This window comes from Eretmochelys imbricata, chromosome 7 (genome assembly GCF_965152235.1).
Source record: "Eretmochelys imbricata isolate rEreImb1 chromosome 7, rEreImb1.hap1, whole genome shotgun sequence".
NCBI lineage: Eukaryota > Metazoa > Chordata > Testudines > Cheloniidae > Eretmochelys > Eretmochelys imbricata.
The window spans coordinates 123275497-123285814 of NC_135578.1; the positions used below are offsets into that span (position 1 = coordinate 123275497).

Consider the following 10318-nt stretch of genomic DNA (forward strand, 5'->3'; position numbering starts at 1 on the left):
CCAAGGCTCTGGCTGAGGTGTTTGCTGGGATTTTTCACCAAAGCACAGCTTAAAGAAAAGGGGTGACCCTTCTTCTTTCCTCCACAGCTAGAAAGTGGCGAGAGAAGAATGCTCTGGGGAGCTGCGGCAAGTGGCAGGTTGAGGTGGGAGAGCCGACCATGTACCCAGGGGGGGCGCTGGAATCGGAGCTCATAAAGGAAAGCAGCTCCAGTGTACGTAAGGTGGTCCTGCTCACAGCAGTAACTAGACCCACAGCCTCATGAACTGCAACCAGTGAGTGGCTAGGAGGCTGAGGTTATGGCTTATCTCCGGGGATTTGTAGGGCTGCCAGGGTAGAACTCCAAACTCTCGGGACACCTCTCAGCTGGGTTAGGACTCAAGTCTTCGGCATCCAGAAGGTGGGGGACTGGGGAGAAAAGGGAAGGCCTTGCTGTTTCCAAGGGACCTGTAGGTTTCCTAAGTGGAGGACTCTCCTTTATTGCCCTGCTGGCTGCCTCAGTCTGTCTGTCTTCCATGAAGCAGCTTGAAAGGGCATCTGGAAATGCCAGTGAGTGTAAAGCACTGAGAAGGTGACAGCTCCAGTCGCAGCTATTACACACATGCAGTGCTTTATGCTGCTGGGTCAAGCCTCCCGGGAGGGGTGGGGGGATGGTCTGTCCTTGTCTCCATTCTACAGTTGAGGAAATAGAGGCCCGCAGACATGCCCAGGGCAGCACAAGTTAGTGGCAAAGCCAGACCTAGACTTCAGCAGTTGTGGATTTTTGCCCACGCTGCTGCTGTTGCCCTTCCCATGAGGAAAGGCAGTGGGCAGTTCCTGGAGAGCCTGAGGCCAGATTTCCTTGTACCAATGGCAGCATAAGTCTCCCCGGCCCCCCTACTCAGTGGGAGAGTGATCTAGAGGAAACCTACCCTCATGGACCCTGATCAGCAGCAGTGCAGGTGCAGCCATGGGAACAGTTGGAGAGAGTGCAGGAAACTCTCTGGGTGCCTCATCACAGGCTCCATATTCAGACTGGAGTGCCTGTCTGACACTCCTGGCCCCAGTCAGTAACCTTAGCATGTAACCCCGGGAGCTCATCCTAGCTGTGCCCCATCAGACATGTCTGTGTTTGCTGCAGCCCATCTTCATGAGGAGGGACACTCAGACCAGTTTCCAGTGGCGGATCCGGAACCTACCCTACCCCAAAGAGGTCTACAGCGTCTCTGTGGAGAAGGATCAGCGCTGCTGTGTTGTCCGTACCACCAACAAGAAGTCAGTAAGCACAGCACTGTCTTCAGCGAAACGTCCTGGCTTGTTTTGGTTGGTGTGGGAGAGAGCTAGAGGCGGAATAGGTGATCAGACAGGGGAGATGTTCTCTCCAGCCTCTGGGGGAGAGTGGGGGGGCCGGAGCAATTTCTTGACTGCTTTATACACATGGCTTTGCAGACCCCCCTCATCCCCACCACTAGTCAACTCTTAAGCTCCCCAAACTGTTCTTTTGCTGCACCTCAGTCCTGTCCTGCAGCACCCTCTGGTATTCAGGCCTGGGTCCTCCTTTCCTCTTCCCTAGACTGGGGCCACCCTCAATTAATGCACCTCACGTATAACCAGAGGGTTCACTGATCTCTCTTCTGAGGCCAAGCTGCATGGGGAGGAGGGGCATTATACCTTTGAAAGTGTAATGCTTATTGTGCCCCAATATGGTGGAGCAAACTGCAGAGTGCATCTCTAATGGATGTGGCCAGTCCTCCCCCAGCACAGCTCCCCCTCCCCTTCATGGGGACACTGCACGTACCACTGACCAATCCCGCTGCCTGAGGAAGGGCTTCCTCTACCCTCTCTGTACTGTAACGAACCCTCTAGTGACCATGAGATAGAATCTGGAGCTGGGGCAGATCCAGGACCCCTCCCAGCCAGCTCCCTGCTGCTCGCAACTCTCCCCAGTTCAGTAGCCTCTTCAGCTGTCAGTAACCTGGGGCTTGCTCCCTCTCCTAGATCACCAATGTAAAATTGGCCCTATCCTGATCTGGGGGGTTCCCTCTCCTGGATACATCCCCGTAACTTGATATTGAGACGCTAATCAAATTAATCAAGTCAGGGTACCTGAAGCCACAGGAGGAGACTGTACTCAAGGGCCATTGGAACTACCCAGATTGGGGGTGGGGACGCAGCCAGCTGCAGAAAGGTGCCTCAGTTACCCCCAAACAAGTCAACTTTCTGATCTAGAAGTAAAGAATGCAACTAGTGACGAAGCCAGCCTGGATCTGCTATGGGTAGGGAGGAGCTGTCAGAATAAAGGGAAGCTTAGGTCTGTCCGTAGAGCAGTGGGAAGCGAGCCCCCAGCCCGGGTAGACAGACTCACATGATCTTGGCTTGAGCCAGCACACCAACAGCAGCAGGGGGGATGTAGCAGCTGGAGCCCTCAAGCCCACCCGAGCCCCTGGCTCTGAGCAGGGGTGGCTAGCCCAGGTATCCTCTGGAGCCACAGTGTCCACGCTGCTGTTTCTAGCCTGCTAGCACAAGTGTCTCTCCTCCATGTAGACATACCCCTTGATACCTGCGGCAGCCCCTGGCTTGTTAAATATAATTCCCTGCTGTATAATGACTTGGTGCTTTGTGCACCGAATGAGACCAGCTCTGCTCCAAAGCGGTTACAGTCTGGGTTCAGACACAGGCCTGCAGTAATGGGGAGAGGAGGAAATTCTCTTTCCCTCCATGTGCGAAAGGGCCTACTTGCAAATGGGGGACATTCCAGGGGTTGCTTAGCAGGAGCTGGAGGCAGCTGCCTTGTTCTGTCCATCTCCCAACACTGTCGCTGTAGACAGAGAGAAATGAGTTTACTGGGGAGAAACCCACTCTGGAATTGCCCTGCTTAGCACCCAAGCCTTTCTAGTCCAGCTCCTCATAACTGGCTGTAGGTGGTGCTGTTGCCAAATAACTGTTCCTTTCTCTTCCAATCCGCCACTTGGGACATTTAACAAGGCCTGCTCCGAAGCAAAGGAGAACAAGTGGCGGTAGTAACCCTCCTCTGCCAAGTACCCCCAGCAGTCCCAGAGAGGGGGGTATGGGGGGGATGCACTAGGAACAGGATATGGCCACCCCTCCGCATTTAATAACCATAATGTCGGTAGGATGGGGGCAGAGGTGCCTTTGCTCCCAAGGAAGTGCTGAGCATTTGGGGTTCTCAGCCTGGGGAGGTGCAGGCTGAATCCACACAACTTGGACGCGAGGGGGAAGAGCGGCCAGTTACTCAGACAGAACCACATCTCTGGGGATAAACTGATGAGCTGCCTCATACACAGCCAGGCTCATCATTTCTGCCTGGGCTCCACAGCGTGCTGCTCAGGTTTGTTCCACCTGCTTGGAGCACTGAGCAGGGTTCAGGTGACTGTCTCCCACGCCCTCAAGGTGTTGGGTTGTAGAGGGGTTTCTATGCAGAGGCGGCAACCCTTCCTTTGGCCTCTGGAGAGCTGTTTGAGTGACAAGAATGGCAACATTTCTGCTGCAGGGCAACCTGGGCCCATGCATAGAGGTTTGCACATGCGTGTACATTTGCCCATTTTCACCTTGAAACTCGTTCACCAGCTGGAAGGGGAGAGAGGGGGTGGGCGGACAGGGATATTGACAAATGCTTGGGATAGCGTGAGTGGTTGTGCACAGGAGTACTGAAGTGACAGGCCATTTCATTAAGCTGGAGGGAGGGATCCTCACTGAATGGGCAGCGGTAGATGACTGCTGCTAGGACCTAGAAGTGATTTCATCAGAGCCTCGCCTGTCAGTCACTCAACTAGTAGCCTTGGAGCTGAAATTGGCCGTGTCCAACCTCTTATCTAGGGTTTGAGCCGGCTCCCCTTCAAATCAATGGGCGTCCTTCCCTTCGCTGCAGTGGGCTCTGGCTCAGGCCTTGGCTGAGCACTAGCAGCGTGTCTGGTGCTGTACAGTAGAACACCAGCGTTATGAACTGACCAGTCAATCACACCCCTCACCTGGAACCGGACATACGGAACCAGGCAGCAGCAGAGACAAGAAAAAGGCAAATCCAGTGCAGTACTGTGTTAAACAAACTGCTAAAAAAAAAAAAAGCAGCATTTTTTCCCTGCTTAGTGAAGTTTCAAAGCTGTATGAAGTCAATGCTCAGTTGTAAACTCTGGAAAGAACCAGAACCTTTTGCTCAGAGTTCCGAACGTTTCCGAGTTATGAACAACCTCCATTCCCAAGGTGTTTCGTAACTCGGAGGTTCTACTGGACAGTCACAGGGCCTGACTTCGCAAGAGGCTGAACACCTTTAGTACTCCCTGGTGTTGGTGGCACTCAGTGGTCCTCTGGCTCTGGGAGGGTCACAAGCCTGTGGAGGATAATGTACTAGGAAAGACAACGTGCGATGCTCCAGGCAGCACATGTTCTCAAAAGGTGACTTCTCCTCCCACAGCAGGGAGAGTCAGGAGAGACTCTACTCAAGCCAGTATGGTTACGCAGCTGTAAAGCTAGCGAGAGATCAGAATCACACCCCAAGCCCATACAGATCAAGTACAGCCCTGGGGCAGCACCTGGATTTTTATTTGTGTTTGGTGTGCGGGTTATTGTGGCAGCATGTTAAGGAGGGAGCTGAAAGTTGTTCGCCTACAGCTGGAACTTCAGGTCACTCAGAAAGGGCTTAGTTTCAAACTGCCATGTTACCTCAATGACAAGTACCTTGGCCATGTCTGAGGAACCTTGCTGTGGAAATAAAGTTATAAGGATCTGAAAATTGCTCTCCTTAAAGGACGTCAACTACACTGACCACGCTGCCCTGTGAGCACAAGCCAACCAGAGTGGGATCAGCCAAGAGTTTTACAGCTGTCCGTTTTGTGCTTTGGTTTTTAAATTAGTTTTCATTTGTTTCCTGCTGACTCTACGGCAAGCGTGTGCGGGGAGGAGCTAGGAGAAGTAGTTCTGGAAGTAGCAGCAGCTGAAGCAAGCTATGGAGCAGGCTAATGTCCCTTGTGGACAATTCGGATAGATCACTTGGTCCTAGGCCCCTGGTGCCCGACTATCCACCATAGCCAGTGGGAGCTCCATCATTGACTTCCTTGAGACGCATCAAGCCCCCTACAGATGACAGGTGCATTGGGCACAATGCCTTAGATAGATGAATTCTTCTGGATCCTGGATCCAGACCCTGCTTGACTAGTAATAAGCAGACAGTGGCAAAGGAAATGAATCCACAGGTGGTTAATGCACCATCACAGGAGAGAAATTAACCGCCCAAGAGTTCCCACAGCACTTGACACTTCAGTTAACTCCTCATACAGGGGAACAGCAGTTCAAAGGGGAGAGGTTCTGATTGGGGAGCAGTCCCTTCTGAATGTCTGGGCTCTCTGGCTCTAAGTCCTGCATTACTACATTGCAGTAAAGGTTTTTGTAAATAGAATTCTCTCTTCAAGTAAACCCATTTCAAACAAGACTAGCAATGAATTCACTGAAGCAACATCCAGCCTCTGCCTGCATCTAGTCAAGGAGTGGCCTGAGAGTGCAGTTCCAACCTCTGCCACAAGGTGAGAGCCAAGGGCAGAGAATCCCAGTCACTCGAGCAGGGCTAACAAATCCATTTGCTGGCCTCTGAGCAAGAGCCACACACCCAACGCAAAGGGTGCTGGTAGCTTCTGCCCAGTCACTCCCATTCCCTCTGGCCACGGGGAAGGCTGCTCAAGTGGGATTTGCCTAAAACCTCTTGCTGTAAAATAAATCCATTAAAGTAAATTCTGAAAACAAAACCGCAAAGCCGCCTCCGCCCGCCCACCAAACCCGATTCAATTCTTGAAGCCAGAGGTAGCGGTAATGTTACAAGGAGGAGGGGGATGGCCAGGCAGATCTGGTTTCCTTTGATCTTGTCACAGATTTGAGTTTGAGGCCAGTCAAAGCCATTCTTCTCCCCTGCTCCTTAGTCCTGGGGCAGCAGAAGGCTGGTGTTTCCATTGATGGCTCCCAAGCCCTTTCAAACAGTGGGTTTTTCTGTGTACTGCAGTTTTTGTCTAAGCGGTAACACTTCCTTACCATGGCTTTGTGTTCATCTAATCTCTGCTGTTTAACCTTTGACACTTCCCTTATTATCCATGTCTGCCACCTTTCCCAAACACCGACAGCCGCAACAACACAGAATGGTTTGAGCCCTGCGGTAACAAACCGCTTGCATTCCTCCTGTGCGGGAGAGTCATTTGCCCTTTGTATCTGTTTTCACCAGGACTTGGAAAATAAACTAGCTGCACTTGGGGCAGAGGTAGAGAGACGCCGGGCTTCATGCAAAGCCAGCTTAATGGAGGTGAATCCCTCATGCTCTGACAGTAGGAAATAAACCCTTTTCCGGTCAGTTCGGGGCACCTTGGGGCCAGAAACATGTCAGTTTCACAGACCAATGGGGCTGCAGGCCTTGATGGAGGACGAAAGCCTGAAACCTCAACAAGGGCTGGAGGGGGGATGGAACCATCTCCATGGAGGGTGTCAGCACCCAGAGAGAGAGGATGGTTCAGCGTCAGCCAACAGGCCGCAACGGGAGGCTTGTGGTTAAAGCCCCAGCAGCGGGATCCACCAGAGTGGAGTTCCCGGCCATACTGGGCCAGACCAAAGATCTGTCTAGCCCAGTATCCTCCATCTTCCAACAGTGGCCAATGCCAGGTGCTTCAGAGGGAATGAACAGAGCAGGCGACCATCAGGTGATCCATCCTGTCACCCATGGGGCGCTCTCTGCCTTACCTCAGGCAGGAAAGTGAGGCTACGAGGACTTAGTAGTGTCTTAATGGGCCATGTGCACCTACCTCCTCCCCTCCCTGGAGAAGTCTCTGCTCCTGCACGCAGCATAAAGCTCCCCAGGCTACTCTGTGAAGCTGTTCTTGGTTCTGGCTGCCCAACCGAGAGTGGAGAACAGAGCCGGCTGCTGCCCCTTTCTCCACCCCCTTGCCGGCCCAGACGCCCTCAGCCGGAATGCAGTATAGCAGCAATGGCAGCGTGAGGGGGACTGCACAGAGAGGTGTCAAGAAGCAGGCTGCCGACAGTCCCTTTTTGTAGGGGGCCAGCGCGATCACCCCTGGAATCCTGTGTCCCGAGAGCGGCACCACGTCACCAGAGAGCTTGACAAAGTACGGGCAGTTCCGAGACAAACAACAGAAACAATTGGGGGACTGGACGGTTTGATTCAAACAACTGAACGTTTATGGCTCCCGGAAGAGACGGCCAAGCAGTGGAGATGCTGTGACCACTATTTCAAGAAGAGAGGAATGATTTAGGATGGGCCAAGGGGAGAACTAGGCGGGATGAGATTGGGTGAATAAAGGGGTGATTTTGAGGTTCAGGAGTAAGCAGACCCTCCTGAGCCACCAGAGCTGACACCTGACTAGTTCCCCAGGGGATGAGAGCTCCAGCCGTGGGGACATTTAAAGCCAGATGTGACCAAATACTTGACTGTTGGAAGGCAAAAGCCTGCACTGAGCCCCAGGTGATGGGCTAGTTGGGACCCAAGGAGCTTTTCATTCGGATTTCTATGGCTATGAGTACAGGTCATGAAGCAAGCCCCTCCCTGAGCCTGGAGAGAGCAGCAGACACGCCAAGGGACATATGGACCAGCTAGTAATGCTGCACTTGAGGAGCGTTGGGTGCCTCCCTTCCCTTGGGAGCACTGCTGTCCCCTCTACGCCAAGCAGATGCACTGTACTATGTGCACCTTGCCAGGCCATGCCCCGGTGATAGCCAAGGAGGCAGAACTCCATCTCGGAGCCCTTGCGCTGAGACAGTGGGAAGCCCAAGGCCCTGCCTGCCTCGGCCCCTCGTTCTCCATCTGCTCGGCAGCTCAGGCCGGATCTGGAGAAGTCAGTTTCTGGGACACGCTTGGCTCAAAGGATGCAGCTGTGGTAGCAGCTCGCCTCTTGCTACAAAACCGTGGACTTGCAAAAGCAGCTTGAGTGAGTCTGGCCTGGGCCCCCTCCTGAGCCTTTTCAAGAGCGTCCGTTCTGTTCACATCCCTCCATTTCTGGGTTCCCCACAGCAGACAGCTGGGGTCTGATTTGCAGAAGTGCTGAGCCCCTGCAGCGCGGCTCCTCACCACAGATCAGTGGCCACTTCTGAAGGCTTTGGCCCGAGGGAGGTGCAGGGAGGGCTCTGGCTGAGGGGCGTTGGAGCAGATGTCACCTCACCGGTGTGCACTTTGTGCAGGACAGAATTTTAGTCTCTCCCCTCCCTTGTGCTTGTGTGCAGGTATTACAAGAAGTTCCCCATTCCTGACCTGGACAGATTCCAGCTTCCCCTGGACGCGGCTGCCCTGAGCTTCACTTATGCCAATGCCACCCTGATTATCACGGTGAGATTCCAGCCCGTGTGGGAATACTCGGCCCTGAGCTTTACATCCTCTGTTTCACAGCTAAGGAAAGGGAGGCCGAGCGAAGAGATTTGCCCGTGGTCACAGGGGATCCAGTGCCAGAGCTCACCTGCCCGAGAGGGGGGTCTGCGTGGCAGAATCACGGATGCTCGTACGGTATCTTTGAGAGTCAGTGAGTGTGCTGAGAGTCCGCCCATGGCTAGGCAGCCCTTGGGCGCAGGGACATGTTCTCTGCCGAGAGAAGCCCAGTCTGAAGAGCACAAGGTGTTACCGAAGGGCCTTCTCCAATGCTGCCCCCAAGGCCTGGAACACGCCCCTTCCCAGCTCACTTTTTTCCTGGGAGGCCCATCAGTGTTACTGCCAGGTGCGGGGCTGGTCTCATGCTGTCTCACACACAGGGTCACCCAGTGCTTTGGGCATGGGAGGATGTTCCAGCTCTGCAATGAGACATCTGTGGGCAAACGGAATAGGAGCTAAAGGTACTCACCAGCTGGCGGGGAGGGAGTGGCTGCCTGCAGCCATCAGAGGCCAAATGGTCCCCTTAGAGCTGCAGCTCCTTGTCTGTCCCAAACTGAGAAGGCCAACGACCAGCAAAGTCTGCTGGGAAAGGATCCTGGTCAAGAGTGAACTCAAGGCAGCGTTCAGGGCCCTCTGCTGCTCCAGAAGAACTAGGCCAGCTGGACCATCCTGTAGCTCTTGTCTGACCTGCCTGCCACAGGCTAGGGCATTTCCCCACTGATCCCTGCATCCAGCTCCTTAGGCTGTAGTGGACAAGGGAGCTCCCAGGGAGATGCTGGCCCTGGGCAGGGGTCTCCAGCTCCCTGCCCTCCAGCACCAACACAAAATCTATTACAAACCTCAGTCAAGAATTCAGCTTACACTGAAACTTTCCAGACTGCCGCTTCCCAGGGCTCCCTCCTGCTTCGCTGCTCATTGCGGTGCACGAGGAAGTTCCTTCCCCATGGCCGGGGCGGTACCCACTTTGGGGATAAGGGGGAGATGCAGGGTTCTCGAGGTCAACCTGTCACCTTCTGCCTGTACGATAAAACCCATCCCAAATCAGGGCCAATGGTCCCTAGCCAGGGTGCTGCCCCCTTGCTCCAGCAGGCACCAGTTGGGTACAGACAGGCGGCAAAAGAGGCACTTTCACATTGCTGTCCCCCTGGATCCATGCTGCCAGGCAGGGAAGCTGCTAATGAAGATGCTTCTCTCACAGTCTCAGCTTAACTAAGCTGCTTGAAGGGGCTAGCCATGCAGTGCCGGTCTGAATGGGAGCACTGAGCGGCCATGTCTCTTCCCTGCAGTACCGGAAGCCCCAGGAGATCCTGGCTGCGGAAGAAGAGCTGCAGAAGGAGCTGAAGAAGATCAAGGCAGCTAACGATGGGGATGGGGAGTGCAAGACCCAGTAGGCGATGGCTGCAGGGGGGTTGGGGCAGAACCGTGCACTATTTATTTTGCTGCTTTTTCTAGTAAAATGATTTCCACAGGGAGGTTGCTTGGTTTGCAAGAATCATTATGACTTGGGCTCTATCGGCCACGCCGCACTTGGGTCTGGGAACACAAACCTCAGGGCTGCTTTCTCTCCCACTCCCATTTGGCCGGCCAGCACTGAGCTATGCAGTCCCTCCGGCAGTGTGGGATGCCATAGAGAGTCAGGGAAATAATGCAGCCAACAGCTTTCTGCTCCCACTGAACGCTGCTGAGCGAGGAATGTCCTCCGCTATTTCTATATGGCTCACAGCAGTGCTGACCCAAAGCAGTCAGGGGGGCTGGGATTAGACCCTTAGGGTTGTGCCAGGAAGACCAGGCTTTGCAGGGGCTCCCTGCCTGGCTGCGTCAGGGGAGCTATCGTCATACCAGGGAAGCTCTGGCTGTCCCCCCATTGCCCTGGCGTCCGCTCCCTTTAGCTGTGTACTTAGGAAGATGATCTTGGGCCTTAACCACCTTTCCAAACAGTGCCAGGAACGGCCTAGCCTGAACCCAGCGAGTCCCTC

At 54.2% G+C, this 10318-nt stretch overlaps 1 protein-coding gene across 5 annotated transcripts in view; it reads left to right on the forward strand.

Annotated features, from left to right (window-relative positions):
* The window catches only part of DPCD (deleted in primary ciliary dyskinesia homolog (mouse)), an 11155-nt gene extending 1341 nt beyond the window's left edge, over positions 1-9814 (forward strand). Inside the window, exons 3-7 of one of the 5 annotated variants that reach the window (XR_013346740.1) lie at positions 88-212; positions 1119-1256; positions 6201-6278; positions 8204-8306; positions 9629-9814. Coding sequence is in view for 3 of the 5 variants with exons in the window: in XM_077823326.1 (XP_077679452.1) it covers positions 88-212; positions 1119-1252; positions 8204-8306; positions 9629-9733 (467 nt within the window). In the remaining 2 variants the exon portion in view is untranslated. Of the gene's footprint in view, positions 1-87; positions 213-1118; positions 1257-6200; positions 6279-8203; positions 8307-8722; positions 9557-9628 lie in introns of those variants that run through there. The other 4 variants (XR_013346741.1, XM_077823326.1, XM_077823328.1 and 1 more) reach the window with 4 other exon arrangements.
* Positions 9815-10318: the final 504 nt, after the last annotated feature.